This window comes from Papio anubis, chromosome 1, assembly GCF_008728515.1.
Source record: "Papio anubis isolate 15944 chromosome 1, Panubis1.0, whole genome shotgun sequence".
NCBI lineage: Eukaryota > Metazoa > Chordata > Mammalia > Primates > Cercopithecidae > Papio > Papio anubis.
The window spans coordinates 122,678,959-122,696,598 of NC_044976.1; the positions used below are offsets into that span (position 1 = coordinate 122,678,959).

The 17,640-nt window shown below is 39.8% G+C and overlaps 1 protein-coding gene and 1 long non-coding RNA gene across 4 annotated transcripts in view; one reads left to right on the forward strand and one right to left on the reverse strand.

Annotated features, from left to right (window-relative positions):
* The window catches only part of LOC103875922, a 42,273-nt gene extending 39,051 nt beyond the window's left edge, over positions 1–3,222 (forward strand). For all 3 annotated transcript variants that reach the window (XR_004177294.1, XR_002516153.2, XR_002516152.2), the window contains exon 4: positions 3,107–3,222. This is a non-coding gene — a long non-coding RNA (uncharacterized LOC103875922). The remainder of the gene's footprint in view (positions 1–3,106) is intronic.
* A 10,916-nt stretch (positions 3,223–14,138) lies between these two features.
* The window catches only part of TCHH (trichohyalin), a 7,176-nt gene continuing 3,674 nt past the window's right edge, over positions 14,139–17,640 (reverse strand). Inside the window, 5 exon segments of the mRNA XM_031666219.1 lie at positions 14,139–15,927; positions 16,046–16,534; positions 16,570–17,232; positions 17,235–17,273; positions 17,276–17,632. Of these exon segments, the coding sequence (XP_031522079.1) occupies positions 15,209–15,927; positions 16,046–16,534; positions 16,570–17,232; positions 17,235–17,273; positions 17,276–17,632 (2,267 nt within the window). The 3' untranslated portion in view covers positions 14,139–15,208.

Sequence of the window (17,640 nt, forward strand, 5' to 3'; positions counted from 1 at the left end):
TCCCATCTCCCTCTTCCACTTTATAGTGTAGAGCATAGATATATGGGCATCTACTTTCTAATCTCTCTAGCAAAATTCCACATGACTCTTTCCTAAAGAAATTGGACAAACTTCTTACAAATACTAAATGTAAGTTCCTTGAGGGCAGGACTCTGTGTGCTTTATTTTCTACTTTATCTTCAGAAGTTAGGAGAGTACTTGGACTGTAGTAGGTGCTCTGTCAGTATTTGTTGACCAACTAATAGACTGTCTGAAAGACATCTAGTATTAATATTGTTGCTACAGGAAAACCTGCTTTATGGTAACATTTAGAGGTAGGGGAAGTTTGCAGCCTGATAGCCACTTACTTGCAAATTGGAAGATTTTTTCCCCAAACCTGCCACAAAATTCCCACTGAGTGTAAAAATGGTCCTATTTATGCAAATCAGGAAAAACCAGATCTTTTTATTGATATAAATGGGCAACTAAGACTATTTAAGCATATGAATAAGTCAACAGCTGGAAAGAGAAAGAACAATATTATGCTTAAGAAAACTGACCCTAGAGGAAATAGAAGTAATTCAGATAACAAAAGAAAAATTAAAAAACTCTAATTAATATTTTTAATTCTTTGAGGAGCTTCCATACTGTTTTCCACAATGATGGTACCACTTTACATTTTTACCAATGTGTATGAGGGTTCCCTTTTCTTCATGCCCTTGCCAAAACTTGTTGTCTTTTGTCTTTTTGATACTAGCCATTTAAAAAGGTGTGAGGTGATATCTTATTGTGGTTTTAATTTGCAATTACCTGATTAGTGATGTTGAGCATTTTTTTCAAATAACCTGTTAGCTATTTGTATATCTTCTTTTGAGAAATGTCTATTCAGGTCCTTTGCCCATTTTTAAATTGGATTGTTTACTTGCTATTGAGTTATTTGAGTTCCTTATATATTTTGTATATTAACCCCTAGCATTCTACTTCTGGCTATATATCCTAAGGAAATGTAATAAGTATGTCAAAGAGATATCCACACTCCCATGTTCACTGTGGCACACTATTCACAATAGCCAAGATATGGACTCAACCTAAGTGTCCATCAGTGGATGAATAGATAAAGAAAATGTGAGATACACACACACACACACACACACACACACACTCTAGAATAACTATTCAGCCTTTAAAAGGAAGGAAATACTGTCATTTATGACAATACTGATGAACTTAAAGGACATTATGCCTGGTGAAATAACCCAGGCACAGAAAGATAAATACTGCATATCTCATAAGTTGAACTCATAGATGCAGAGAGTAAAATGGTGGTGACCTGGGACTGTGTGGAAAGGGCAAATGAGGAGATGTTGGCCAAAAGATACAAAGTTTCTGTTAGACAGGAGAATTATGTCTGGAGATCTATTTTACAGTATGATGACTATAGTTAATAATAATGTATTGTATACTTGAATATTGCATAGAGAGTAGATTTTAAATGAGATAAGCATGTGAGGTGACGGATGTGTTAATTAGCTTGATTTAATCATTTCACAATCTATACATGTATCAAAACAAAAACATTACACTGTACATCATAAATATATGCAACTTTTCTTATTATTTTCATTTAAACAGTTCTTTTCTTCTTTGTAAAACATTTGTACAGATTTATGGGGTACATGTGAAATTTTGTTACATGCATATAACAAAATTCATATAGTGATCAAGTTAGGGTATTTAGGGTGTCCATCATCCAAGTACAATACTTTTTTGTACAACTTTGGTTTATCAATTTAAAAACAAATAAAAACAATTCTAATTAATGTATTCTAAAGAGTTTAAAATGAGACAAGACCAAAAGGCAAAAGAGGCAACTGGAGAACAAAAAAATATTTTTAGATTCAAAGTAACTTCTAAAATAAAAAAAAACAAAGTTGACAAAATCTTTTGCAATAGTGTTATCCAATAGAACTTTATATATTTGCACTTTCCAGTATGGTAGCCACTAGCTATATATGGCTACTAAGCACTTGAAATGATACTAGTGTGACTGAGGAACTAAATTTTTAATATTAGTTAATATTTATTAATTAAAAGTTAAATATAAGCAGCCACATGTGGCTAGTGACTACCTTATTGGACAATACAGTTTAGAATGTACAACAAAAAGAGAAAGAAATGTAAGAGGTGGGAGAAAAGAAGAAACATATATAATTAACTTAAGAGATCCCACTTTCAAGTAATAAGAAACTTGGAAAGATAAAATGGGAAAAAAAAGGAAATACATTTATCAAAGAATTGGTGAATATTTCTTAGAGACTCCACAAGATTTTCACTAGATTTATCCTTGGACATTTTAGAACACCAAGGATGAGGAAAAGAATGGTCAATTATCTTGCTCATGGCTATAAAGTTAGCAAGTGGTAAACCCAGTTTTTGCTCTCAGGCAGTCTTACTTTTATGCCTATGTGCTCAATATCACAATATAGATATTTATTGGTTACCTAGTGTATTAGTCTGTTTTCATACTGCTATAAAGAAATACCTAAGACTGGGTAATTTATGAAAAAAAAAAAGAGGTTTAATGGACTACAGTTTCACATGGCTAGGGAGGCCTCACAATCATGGTGGAAGGCAAAGGAGGATCTAAGGCACATTTTACATGGAGGCAGGCAAAAGCATATGTGCAGGGCAACTGCCATTTACAAAAATGTCACATCTCATGAGACTTATTCACTATCATGAGAACAGCATAGGAAAATCCACTCCCATGATTCAATTACCTCTCACCAGGTCCCTCCCACAATACATGGAGATTATGAGAGCTACAATTCAAGATGAGATTTGGGTGGGGACACAGCCAAACCATATCACCAGGTATTAGCATCTATCCATGGAAAAAATATGGCATATTTGCTTGTATTAGAAATGTAAAAATGTAAGTGATACTGTCAAAAATTGTTGGAAAAAGCAAAATAAGTATATTATTTAGAATTAGATAAGTAACAAAATTGAAAAAACAAAAACATCAAACATTGAGATAAAGAGAAGCAAGGTAGTGTATAAGTGATTTAAATCCTTGCCTGCCATACTGGAGATATCATTTAAAATTGGTAATTTTTACTCTTAGAGGTTGCTGCCAGAAGAATAAACACAAAACATTGAAAGAGAACTTTTCTTCTGGGGAATGGGACTGGGGTTGAAGAAATGTGAAGCAGGACACTTATTTATTTATTCATTTTTATGGTAAGCTTTTCTATACCATTTGATATGTTATCATTTATATTCTGAATTAGTTTAATATAATAATTTTTTGATTTTATGAATACCTATTACAAAATATACAGAGAAGAAATTAACATTTATCAACTATCCTTACTTAATAATCATTTTATGTGTGCAAACCTTATCTTCCCAAATGCATTTTAAATACCTGGAGGGAGAGACTGAATTATAGATTATTTGTGATAATTAGCTTTTCTACAAGAAATATAATGAGGAAAAAAACCACTTGAGTTAGAATTAGACAATCTCAGTTCAAAACCCACCTCTACCACTTATCATCCATATATCACCAGTGTTTACATTTTGTATGTATATATTTTTCTCATTTTCTCTCAAATTGCTACTATAAAACTGAAATCATTCTGTTCATACCAGTTTGTAATTTTCTTTGTTTTATAAGATGAACAGATTTTTAGTACATTAAGTATCCTTTTACATGTTTTGATATGTACATAGCAGTTCATTCCATGAATATACTACAGAATATGTCACCATCCTTTTTTTGATATCTTGTTTCCAGTTTTTCACTATTATGAGTCATGGTATGATGAATATCTTGTAGTTAAATCTTTGTGCACATTGTAATCAAACTTTTAAAGAACCATAGTCTCCTCCAAATTATCCCTTCTTAAAAGGCCCTTTTTAACAAGCACAGTTTTGAAAATGAAATGGTTGATGTTTGTTCTAGCTACCATATCATTTTATGTTTAAGCAGAAAAGATGTTTTCATGAGTTGTGCAAACACTTAACAGCATATTGAGGCCCTTGTATAATCAACATGTACAGTGTATTTATGTCCATATTACAGGAATTCTTTCAATGGCTGTTAGGTGACCAAGAGATAACTGTTGAATAAACAAATGAGGAAGTCCTTATGGATCTACCTCTGAACTTCAGTGATTAATCTTAAACAAGTTTCTAAACTATTCTGAGTTTGATTTCCTTATTCAGAAATGGAGAAGGGGGATAACATTGTCCAGAATTCCAGAACTGTAATGTTAATTACATGAAGTAACATATGTAAAACATTTAGCAAAAATGTTTGGTTTGTAGTGCATTCTGCTGAATTAACAACCATGGGAAGGCTGGGACTATGTGTACCTTGATCACAGTTATATCACCAGCCCATATTAAGTCCTCAATAAATATTTGTTTAGTGAAAGAAGATTGAGAGAAATGTACTAAAATGAAAGATACCAGAATTAAAAGAATTAGACTTATTCCTATCTCTAGTTCTATAAATTTGAGTCTTTACTTCTGTAGATTTAGTATCCTCATGAAAACTGAAGTGGATGGGCTAGATAATAGTAATCTCATTTATTGACTACTTACCTTATATTTTGCATACATTATTTCTACTCTTCATAATCCTGATAATTATGGATTATTATAAGGAAATTGAAGCTTAAAGATACTGTGTAAACTGACTGGGTTTTCATGACTCTAACAACTGAATTCTTTCTTTTATACAATGTTACCTCCCTGTTAATAACCAGAAGCCTTGCTTAGTCAGCCCAGGCTGCTATAACAAAGTACCAAAGACTGGGTGGCTTACAAATAACAGAAATTTATTTCTCACAGTTCTGGCAACTGGAAATCTGAGATCAGGGTGCAAGCATGGTTAAATTCTGGTTCATAGATGTCCACCTATGAACTGATATGCTTCCTGGTTCACAGATGACCACTTCTCCCTGTATCCTCACATGGTAGAAGAGCTCTCTGGGATCCCTGTTATGACTGCATAAGTTCTGTTTATGAGGGCTCCACACTCATAACTTAATCACCCCCCAAAGGCCACATCTCCTAATACTTTCACACTGGGGGTTAGGGATGAGTTTTGAAGGGATATAAGCATTCAGTTAATAACAAGTCCCCTGCAAGCTCTAAAAGCTCATGAATCTGTTCTACTCTACACTGGCTACAGATATATTTAGTGGGCCAATCAGTATTTTAAACTTCTAGAAAAAATGGTAGGCAAAAATATTGGTCTAACTATTTTGTAAAGAAGTATTATTTTGTTACATGTTACCCTGGAACTTATCATTACTTGGAATCACCTCCACCTCTGTAATAATAAGTTTATAATGCCAGTCTGTCTGTTAGATTTCTTGTTTTGGTCATTTATTGCTTTTCTCATTTCATTTGTTTCACTGTACTTTCTTGAAGTTCACCAAGCTTCCTTAAAAATTATTCTGAATTCTTTGTCAGGCAGTTCATACATCTTCATTTCTTTAGGATCAGTGACTGGGGCTTTATTTTGTCCCTTTGGTGATATCATGTTTCCTTGAATGTTCTTGATCCTTATGTCTATGTGGTGGTCTATGCATTTGAAGAAGTGAGTACATATTCCAGTCTTTGGAGACTGGCTTTGTCTGGGAAAGCCTTTCACTGTCGGCTGTCCAGAGATGCTGAGCAGACCGTCTAGCGACTGGAATGATACCTTTGGTTTTCGCAATTGTTTTCCACTGCCTTCTCTCCTTAAAGCTCTCCCATTCGCTGTTTCTCAATACATTGCATTTTCTGTCTCTTTGGAACCCACAGTCCACACATTTATCTTGTTAGCAGGAGGAAATTTTGTGAGCAGATCACTATTGGGCTTGAACTGCAGTATTGGCTCTTCCCTCAGTCTTTGCCAGCCTACCCTGTAGATTTTGGACTTGCCAACCTTTGTTGTTGGTTTAACAAATTCCTTAAAATAAAGCTCTTTTTATATATGCACACTCTTTATATAAAATAGATTCTGTTTCTCTAGAGAACCCTGACTGATACAGATTTCATGGTCCATTACTTCAACAAACCCATTTCTTGCTGGTATCCTCAGTTCCCTTTCCCTGTTTATCTTTCAGTCACACTTGCCAGGAAAAATCTCAGCCCTGGTTGGGTCTCAATTTGTTTTCTGCATCTTAGCGACTGAGCATGGCTGGAGAAAAGTCCCACAGCTGAATACATTGGTGCCATGACAAATTCATAATTTCTAACTTCAAATGGAAACTCAGCACTTTTTGGTGATCATACAGCTTCTATCTTTAGTTTTCTGTGTTCTACAACAGTTATTTTAAACTACCTCTACTCTCTTCAATTATTTGACTCCTTCCTATCCCTTCTCACTTTTAAAAGGTGGTCTTGTCTCTTTATTTTACAAAGAAAATAAAAATCATACCATGGAATACTACTCAGCCATAAAGAAGAATGAAATAATGTCTTTTGCAGCAACTTGGATGGAACTAGAGGACATTATTCTGGGTGAGTTAACTCAGGAATTGAAAACCAAATGCCACGTGTTCCCACTCATGAGTGGGAGCTAATCTATGGGTACACAAAAGCATACAGAGTAGTATAATGGACACTGGAAACTCAGAAGTGGGGAGGAAGTAAGGAGGGTTGGGAATGAAAAACTACCTGCTGGGTATAACATATACTACTCAGGTGGCTGGTGCATTAAAATCCTAGACTTTACCACCATATAATTCATCCCTGTAACAAAAACCCACTTGTATCCCTAAAGCTATTGACATAAAAAATTAACAAAAGAGGCCGGGCGTGGTGGCTCACGCCTGCAATCCTAGCACTTTGGGAGGCTGAGGTGGGTAGATCACGAGGTCAGGAGATTGAGATCATCCTGGCTAACACAGTGAAACCCCGTCTCTACTTAAAACACAAAAAATTAGCCAGGCTTAGTGGCGGGCGCCTGTAGTCCCAGCTACTCGGTAGGCTGAGGAAGGAGAATGGCGTGAACCCGGGAGTCGGAGCTTGCAGTGACCTGAGACTGACCCATTGCACTCCAGCCTGGGTGACAGAGCAAGACTCCGTTTCAAAAATAAAAATAAAAAATTAACAAAAGAAAAGAAAAATCAACAAATAAAAATTCCTAAACTTTCATGGAATCACAAACTTGCTGACATTTATTTGTATTCATGTTTTATTTCTGTTACATCAGAAAAGTGTTCATCTAAGTGTAATCGGTCTCCCTGGATGCTATCTTCTCCTGCCTTCTCAAGAAACTTGCTATGTTGATCATTCCCTCACTTTTCTATACTTCAGTCTTTCTTTATTGGTTCTTTCCCGTTAACATTTACACACACTCAAATCTCACTCATCTGCTAAATCCTGCCTTGTGCACACAACCCCACTTGATATTTCTCCTCCCCTTCATAGTTAGTATTCTCTCTCTCTCTTTTTTTTTAATTTTTTGAGATGGAGTCTCTCTCTGTCACCCAGGCTGGAGTGCAGTGGCATGGTCTTGGCTCACTGCAACCTCTGCCTCCTGGGTTCAAGTGATTCTCCTACCTCAGCCTCCCAAGTAGCTGGGATTACAGGCACCTGCCACCATGCCCAGCTAATTATTTTTTTGGTATTTTTGGCAAAGATGGGGTTTTACCATGTTGGCCAGGCTAGTCTCAAACTGCTGACATTCTTCTTAGCAGGAGGAAATTGTTGTCAGGTGGCATCCTTGTTGTCAGGTGATCTGCCTGCCTCGGCCTCCCAAAGTGCTGAGATTACAGGCATGAGCCATCATGCCCGGCCATAGTTAGTTTTCTTGAAACATTTATCTCTTATGCTTCTACTTATTTTCCTTGTATTCCTCAACCCATTCCATTGACCATCACTGACCACCATGTTACCAAATCATCAGGTGCTTTTCAGCACTTATCTTACTGGGATTCTCAGAAATACTTGATGATAATTACCTCCTCTTTCTTGCAGCATGTTCTTTCCTAGCTTTTGTGACACCATATATACCTGGTTTTCCATCTACCTCTCTGACTGCTTCTTTCAATTTTCCTTTTAGTTAGGGTTTTTTGTTTTTTTGTTTTTTTGTTTTTTTTTTTGTTTTTAACTTTTGCCATTTTTAAAAATGTTGCTGTTCCTCAGGGTCTGTCCTGGACTAGTTCTCCGTGTTTTTTTTTGTTGTTGTTGTTTTGTTTTGTTTTGTTTTGTTTTTGATATGGAGTCTCTTTCTGTCGCCCAGGCTTGAGTGTAGTGGTGTGATCTCAGCTCACTGCAACCTCCGCCTCCTGAGTTCAATCGATTCTCCTGCCTCAGCCTCCCCAGTAGCCAGGACTACAGGCACATGCCACCAGGCCTGGCTAATTTTTTTTTTTTTTTTTGTATTTTTTGCAGAGACGGGGTTTTGCCATGTTGGCCAGGCTGGTCTCGAACCCCTGATCTCAGGTGATCTGCCCACCTCGGCCTCCCAAAGTGCTGGGATTACAGGCATGAGCCACCGCGCCTGGCCAGTTCTCCATCTTTTTCTTCCCATATGTCCTGAATAATCTCATCTACTCTATGACTTTGATTACTATTGATATGTTGATATTTTCCATTTACACATAAAATCCAAACCTATCACCTGAATTCCAGACCCACGAAACCAATTGCCAAAAAGATATCAGTTTTTGAAGCCTCAGAGGCACCTCCAACTCAATGTAGGTAAAACTGAACTTGTCATCTCCCTACACCACAGTGAGCCTCCTTTGTGCTTTCATCTCAGTAATGACACCACTATCCACTCAGTTTCCACAACTATAAATCTAATATCATCTTTTATCTCCTTCTCTCCACCATCCCTTCAATATATTACCAACTCCTATTGATTTTAATTCTCGAATATATTCACTGCTCTCTCCCCCCCACCCCATTATCTACCTGGGTCATCATTGTCTCTTATGGAACTACTGTAATAGCCTTCTAATGTTTTCTTTGTTTCCGTTGTGACCTTCTCCAACCCATTCTCCACACTGCAGCCTGAGTGATCCTCATAAACTGTCAATCTGGTTAATCACTTTGCTGCTTAAAATGATAATGATTTTTTGTTGCCCTCAAGATAAACTTAATATGGTTTGCAAGGCCCTCATAAACCTTCTAACTTCATGTTTTCCATTTATCTCTTGGTATTCTAGGTTCTAGTCAGATTAATGCTGACTTCCTTGACCCCAGTGTGCTTTCTCTCGCATTCGGACTTAATTTCACTCTTTCTTTTCCTATTCACCAGGCTAACTTCCTCCCTATCCTCAGGTTTCAGCTTTAATACCAGTTACTCTGGGCTTCTCTGACCATTGTGTTCATAGCAAGATGGTGTGAAATTCGTCTCACCAGCCTACTTCTACTCATCTCCTCTTTACATATGGTCAGGGATGAAACCTGGGGATTGACTTGGTCATGGTCCACATATTAGAGCTAATGTGGCCAGATGCAGTGTCTCATGCCTGTAATCCCAACACTTTGGGAGGCCGAGGTGGGCATATCACTTGAGGCCAGGAGTTTGAGACCAGCTTGGCTAACATGGCAAAATCTGTCTCTACTAAAAATACAAAAATTAGCCAGGTGTAATCCCAGCTACTTGGGAAGCTGAGGCACAAGAATCTGTTGAAACTGGAAGGCGGAGGTTGCAGTGAGCTGAGATCATGCCACTGCGCTCCAGCCTGGGCAACAAAGTGAGATCCTGTAAAAAAAAAAAAAAAGAAAAAAAAAGCGAATGTGAAGACATTTTGTATGGTGCTCCAGGGAAAAAGGGAGGCAAAGGTACTCTTAGCATAAGATCAAGGTTATTATTTCATAAGAAATAGGGTCAAAGTAATGTTAATAGGAGGAATAAAATGGACGCATATATACCAGAGAAGGAGGCTTTCAAAAGGAAAATAATCCTCATAGTAATGAATTGCATGTGAACTCAAGTGCATGAGAAAACCAGCCACAACCTGGAGTTAAAATCTCACTTCTCTTTCTCACTGCACCCACACCCCAACAATACATGGGACAATAACTCATCTTTCCCTCCACCTATGCCTGCATTCTCATCCCACTAAAGGGCACTGACAGATGCTAAGACCAGCGTTCACTTCAGTTCTTAGGTAGAACTTAAAATAGATGGAGAAGAAATAATGCCTCAGTAATGCCCAAGGTTGAGGAATTTTCAAGATACAAGAAAGGACTTAGGGCTTCAATATTCAGAAGGGAGGGATGCATATTTCACAGATAGGCAATAGAGACCCTCAACAGAAAAGAGCTGTAAAGTATATATTATTTCACTCATTTAACATGTATCTATTGAGTGTCTGCATTGTACATCTAATTCTCGTGAGTCCTTGAGTCATATTTTAGCCTGAAGTTAAGAAAGTTTCGGCCGGGCGTGGTGGCTCATGCTTGTAATCCCAGCACATTGGGAGGCCAAGGTGGGCAGATCACCTGAGGTCAGGAGTTTGAAACCATCCTGACCAATATGATGAAACCCCACCTCTACTAAAAATACAAAAATTAGCTGGGTGTGGTGGGTGCCTGTAATCTCAGCTACTCGAGAGGCTGAGACAGGAGAATCACTTGAACCTGGGAGGCGGAGGTTACAGTGAACCGAGATCGTGCCATTGCACTCCAGCCTGGGCAATAAGAGCAAAACTCCGTCTAGTAACACCAACTGTTCCCCAAAAACCTATTGAAATAAAAAAAGTATAAAGCGAACTAAGGCAAAATATTTTAACCATTCAATGAGTAGTGAAGATAATAGATGTTTGTCTTAGAATCTCAATGAAGAGAAAGATCATTGTGTGTCAGGGTGACTAGGGAAATATTTTAGGGAGGAGGCAGGACTCAGCCTAGGTCTTATAAACTGCATAGAAATTGTTCAGATAGCCAGGAAGGAGAGAAGCATTCCAAATAGATAAAAGTATGCCAATATGTCTTTGAAGTAAAGACAATCATAAGGCATCATAATGACAGCAAATAGACTAGTCTGGTTTGAACACATGCTTGACTGCAGAAATTATCATGGGAGCCACAGTTTAAAAGGTGGATGACACTAAATTGTGGAGGGCCTTAAATTCCAAACTGAAAATCTTGGATTTCATCTTGCAGAAATTGCCACACAATTTTATTTTATTTTTTAAAGAAGAGTGGTGACAAATTATATTTTTAAAATCTTTTGTTATTTGAATTGTTGTCATGGATGTTTTAAGCGTTCAGAAAATAATAACCTGCTCAAAAATCTATCTTTTGGGTTAGTTTCAGATTATTGCATGTGACTGTCAGCTGTTTACTAACAAGGGAAAAGTGCTTATTACATATTGCATAGATTATAATCTTTGACAGAGTATACTTGCTGAAAAAACTTATAATTACCATGACAATGCAAATATTAGCAATGTGCAATTAGTGCAGAAGATGGAGCAGAGATGGGTACTTACAGTACTTAACTACTGACTACTGAATTTTAGTTTGAGTGGGACCAAATTCTAGAACTCAGTTTAGTTTTCTCTTCAGAAAAGAAAGAGAATAATTAAATGTATATGTCAAGTTCATAAATAGAGGGACAATAATCTTTGGTAGTATCAGGGTCAGAGAAAATGGGGTACGTTTAGGGTGTTTTCCCTCAGTGAATAAATGTGGGATGATAGGAGGGGGCTCTGGGAAGGAGTTTGGGAGACAAATGGAGGGAAGTTCATAGGTGATTGGGCAGAAAGGGAAGATCTTTGAAGCCGGAACTAGGCTCTGATAATCACTTTCATCAGTCAATTTCCCCCCCTCCCCCCTTTTTTTGTGTGTGTGTTAGCTAAAGGTAGAAGTTGATGTTAGGCATTATTTGAGTTTCTTTGAGAGTTCCCATTGAACAAGCTGAATGTTGGTATTAAAATAATTTTATTTTCAGTCCTGAGAATAACCTCAGTGATAGCTATTCCAGCCTCATAGTTTTAAACACAAAATAACGAAGACCCAGAAACCTTAAGTGTCTTGGACAAAGACATACAGATAGTAAAGTGAAGAAACAAGCCACTGTATGTATATTGCCTGGAACAATGCCTGGCACATAGCAGGAGATCAGTAAACACTTATTGAGTGAATAAATGAATAAACCCAAGGCTTTTGATTCCTTGTAGCATCCTTTCTACTCTACCATATAAATTATGGCAGATTTAATGGGAAAATGATTTATATTTGAGCAATCAGAACCTGCTTGCACAATGTCAAATGATAATGACCGTCATGATACAGATAGGCTTACCTAGCAACATAATGCCACCTTACTGATACATATTGTATTAGTTTGTTAGGGCTGTTATACCAAGGTACCATAGACTAGGTGGATTGAACAGAAATTTATTTTCTTACAGTTCTGGGATCTAGAAGTCCAAGATCAAGATGTTGCCTGAGGTGGTTTCTTCAGAGGGCCATGAGGGAAGGATCTGTTCTAGGATTATCTCCTTACCTTGTTGATGGCCATCTTCTCCTTGTATCTTCACATCATCTTCCCTCTGTCCATGTTTGTGTCCAAATTTCATCTTCTTATAAGGACATCAGTCATATTGGATTAGGGCCCAAACTAACAAACTCATTTTAATTTAGTTACCTCTATAAATACCATATCTTCAAATATGATTACATTCTGAGGTATTGAGACTTCAACACATGAACCTCTGTGGGAGTGGGGAGGTCACAACAACACATAGAGACCAGCTTTTCTATCACTGCATATTAAAACCTTGATCGCAGTTCCCAGCAGCAGCTCAAGTGATGCTAATAGAGTTCCCAGTTTATAATTAAGTAGACAATTGCCCAACAGCCTCAAGGTTCTGCACATGCGCGTGTATTATTCAGGTGGAGCAGGAGGCTTGGCCTCCATGTTTTCTTGCCAACATGCTAAAATAACAGCTAGAGGGCATGGACTGGCTGACACATTTTTTTTAAACTACATGTAATTATAACTGTGATGAAACAATACTTTCTTCTTTGGAAATTGGCTTTACCTTCTTGTAAGGTGCTATAAGTCCCCAGGGCTTTGCTTATTTTTACCATAATTATCATTGTTAAACAGTAGCTTAGCTGATGAAGTGTATATTTCAGTGGTATCCTGAGGCTGGGCATTTATAAGGAGGCTCTTGAATGAGTACCCATAGAGGGTCCTGAGGAAAGTCAGTGAAGCTCTTCCAGAATTTCTTTGAAGGTCCTTAAATAAGAAAAAGAGTATACTTAGGGGAAAAATAGTTTTGCAGTTAGAAATCATTTGAAAGAGATGAAATTCCAAGACAATGTCAGGGGATTCCCAGCTTATGTCTTTGGTGGGCATCTGCCATTTGTTAAAGTGAGAGAGAGAGAGGCTTTGCTTCTTGAAAAAAATGCCATCTTACTCTATCAGAATGATACTCAGGAGCTATAAGCTTAGCTTGTCTCCACCACTGATCAAAATGTTGAGTGACTATAACTTTAGGGTATCTTGTCATCATGACTATCAAGATTAGAAATGATATTGTTTTGATCAGGGCCTTCTTGGACTTATTTCTAGTTAGTAAACTGTGACTCCTAAATATAAGAATCCAGCAGGCAGCACAGGGGTGTTAGTTATTATTATCTAATAAATGATTATCTAATAAGATAATAATTTGATACTTCAGCCTGATTACTATTAAATATCTTCTGACTCAGTCACCACATGGATTGTGTTGCTTAAATCAACAGGACATCTACAGTTTTTATAGTGCTGATCTGAAGTTTCAGGCCATTTTCTATCATTGGCTCATCAGACATCAAAGACTAAGAGGCTGCTGCATTCTCTAAAGGAAATCTTAACAAATATTGGGAGCACCAGTATTTGTCATGACCAGTGAGTCGCTGCAAGAAATGGCATAGAAAGCTGTGGTGTCAAGAACAAAAACACTCCGAAAGAGAATCTCAGTGTGGGGATGGAAATAGAGTTCACCCTAACTGAAAAAATAAAGAAGAAGAAGAAGAAAAAAAGGTTAGGGAAAAACAAAGAATTCTCTCCCCTCTTTTTTCATATTTGGACATAGATAAGTAATGAAATGCCCTTACATGATTGGGAACTTGTGTTAGTTTCCAGACCATGAGATCTTGAGTTATGATTGACGCAGAGTTAAAACAGACAAACGTAGTTACTTGCTAAACATTTATTAATTTTTTCACAGTTCAATTATTTCAACAAGAGTATCTCTAAGGTATTATCAACAGGCCTCAAATGATTGTGGGCTGATGGGTCTTGTCAAAGGGCCTCTAGAAATTTGCCCCTATGTTCACACATTTTTCCCTTTTACACCCCCAACATGCTCTATGTGATCTCTTATTGGCCCTAGAGTAAGACAGATGTTTATGGGATTCTGAGCAGCTTCCTTCTAATAAGCTAAAATTAACAAAGGTTCATAATATTCTCTCATCAAAACTTGGGGAAGTAGAATCAACACTACAGACTACAACAGACATAATTTTAAAATTTGAACTCTGAAGTTGTTTGAGAAACACTTCATTTGTGCTTCATGAGATCATGTGTTTAAGTGGCGTTGAGTGTAAAAAAAATCTAATTTGAATTCTAAATCTTCAAAGCTAAACCTACTTATAACAGATATTTCTTCCAGTAATGGGCTGATTTCACAGGAAGTTTTTATGCAGAGGTCACTCCTCCTGCATTATTCAACAAGTGTTATAAAAATTTAGTTACCTGGAATTTGTGCTTATTATGCCACAAAAGATGAAAAGCTGTTTGGAGAAAATGATCAATTTAGGTTCAAGAAGAAATAGCAACTTGAACATTAAAAGTATCTGCACTTTCCACAAGATGGGTCAATCATTAAACAAACAGACCCATTGTTTAGAATCTCAAATCATCTTCTTCTTCTTGTTGCTTCCGAAAGCAATAAATGAACATGTTCATCAAACAAAATTTCTTAAACAAATTAAATGATTTATATGCTTTTTAAAAAATGCACACCACATCTGCATCAAAGAGCAAAAGAAAGACATCTTGCAGTAAAGAACTACTTGAGGAAGAATAAAAGGCAGGAGTACAAAGTACATAAAATGAGCGTAGTTTAAGATTTTGGAAGAAGACATTCTAACATCAGATAGTTTTCCCACAACCAGAAACATCTGAGTTATCACTTGGTACCCAGTGTTTCTCATTTTCCCGTGCTCGAAGCTTTGGCGGGTGTCAGGATATTGGCAACATCTCTTAAGGGCGGTATTGAGATCTCTGCTCTTGGATGTACTCATAGAGAGGGCTGGAGCGCACTGGGACGCTGGCAAACTGATGACTGCCGGGCTCCAGAAGCCGCCCATGGCCCTTCCCTTCTTGGGATTGTGTTTCCCGGACTTGGCGGCGCCTCTGTTCCTCCTCCTGCTGGCTGCGGAGGTGTTCTTCCCGTAATTTCCTTTCCCGTTCCTGGCGACGTTTCTGCTCTTCTTCTTGCCATAGTTCTTGTGCCTGACGACGACTCTTCTCCTGCGTGGCAAACTGCTCCTCCGCCCGGTACTGCCCGTCTCGCTCCTGCCTGAGCCTCTGCTCTTCCTGTTTCTTAAGCTGCAGCTGCTCTTCTTCCCAGCGATACTTTCTGTCACGATCTTGGCGGCGCAGCTGCTGTTCTTCCCTCTCCTGGGGGAGCTGTTCCTCCTCGCGGAATTTTCTGTCACGCTCTTGGCGGCGCAGCTGCTGTTCCTCCCTCTCCTGGCGGAGCTGTTCCTCCTCGCGGAATTTTCTGCCCGCTCCTGGCTGGCTGCTGTTCCTTTCCTGACAGACTTGCTCTCCGAGGAATTTTCTGTCGCGTTCTTGGCGGTGCAGCTGCTCTTCCTCCGTTTCTTGGCGCAGCTGTTCCTCCTCACGGGTGCTCCAGTTCCTTCCTTTCCACCATTTTCTCCACCCTTCCACTATTCCTTTCCATTTCTTCATTTCCTCTTCCATTCCATGCTGATCCCTATTATTACACTCCCTGGCCTTCCTTTCCAATTCCTGAGAATTCTATCCGCAGCTCTTAAGCTGGCCTGGCTACTATTCCTCCCTCATGCGGGGTACTTTCTCCCTGGCTCCTGGCCGGCCTGCTGCTGTTGGTCTTCCCTTCCTGGCAGGAGCTACTGTTCCTCCTCCCTTGGAATTTTCTGTCGCGCTCCTGGCGGCGCAGCTGCTGTTCTTCCCTTTCCTGTCGGAGCTGCTCTTCCTCCAGGAATTTTCTGTCGCGCTCTTGGCGGCGCAGCTGCTCTTCCTCCGTTTCTTGGCGCAGCTGTTCCTCCTCACGGAATTTTCTCTCCAGTTCCTGGCGGCGCAGCTGCTGTTCCTCCTGGAGGAATTTTCTCTCTAGTTCCTGAGAGCATGCTGTTTCTTCAGCGGGATTTTCTGTCAGCTCTTGGCGGCGCAGCTGCTGTTCCTCTTCGCGGAATTTTCTGTCACGCTCTTGGCGGCGCAGCTGCTGTTCCTCCTCGAGGAATTTTCTGTCACGCTCTTGGCGGCGCAGCTGCTGTTCCTCCCTTTCCTGGAGCAGCTGTTCCTCTTAGCGGAATTTTCTGTAGCCCGGTCATGCCGTGAGCTGTTATTCGCGCTCTGGCGGCGTAGCTGCTGTTTCCTCCTCGAGGGGGTACGTCTGCTCAGCTCTTGGCGGCGCAGCTGCTGTTCCTCCCTTTCCTGAAGCAGCTGTTCCTCTTCGCGGAATTTTCTGTCGCGGTCGTGGCGGAGCTGTTGTTCTCGCTCCTGGCGGCGCAGCTGCTGTTCCTCCTCGAGGAATTTTCTCTCTCGTTCCTGACGGCGCAGTTCCTCTTCGCGGAATTTTCTGTCACGCTCTTGGCGGCTCAGCTGCTGTTCCTCCCTTTCCTGGAGCAGCTGTTCCTCCTCGCGGAATTTTCTGTCTCTTCCCCGACGGACTCTCTTCTCTTTTTCCTCTCTCAACAACTGCTTTTCCTCTTGGAACTTCCTGTCGCGCCTTTTGGCTTCCTTTTGCTCTTCTCGCTCCAGTTGTTCTTCCTCTGGGAAATGCCTGTCGCGCTGCTGCCAGCGCCTCTTCTCTTGCTCACCACCTCTCTCTTGCGGTTCATCCAGCAGGGGCTGCAGATCTTGCTGGGACTGTCTGTCGCGCACCTGGGAATCTTCCAACTGCCGGAACTGTTCATTCTCTCTACGTTTGCAGTAAACCCTGTTATTACGAACTGCATTTTCTTTTTCTGGTTCCCACTGCCGTTTTTCAGATCCACGGCCTTCAGTCCCCATCCATTCCTCCTCCGGGCCACCTCCTGCTGCCTCCATTCCCTCTCCACCTTCTCTTCCACCCCTCCATCCTGGCACCCTTCCTCTCCCTTTCCCCTCTCTCCAGCCTTCTTTCCTCCTGCAGCTCTCCCTCCCGATATTGCCTTTCCAGCTCCAGGCGTCTTTTCTCTCGTTCCTCTCTCAGCAGTTGCTCTTCTTCCTGCTGCAGCTCTTCTTTGCGGTATTGTCTCTCCCGCTCCTGGCTGCTTTTCTTCTCCCGTTCCTCTCTCCGCAGCTGCTCTTCCTCCTGCTGCAGCTCCTCTTCCTCCTTGTGTGCCTCTCCAGCTCCTGGCACCTTCTCTTCTCCTTTCACTCTCTCCCAGCGGCTGGCGCCATCCTGCTGCAGCTCATCTTCCTCCCGATGTGCTGGCACCGCA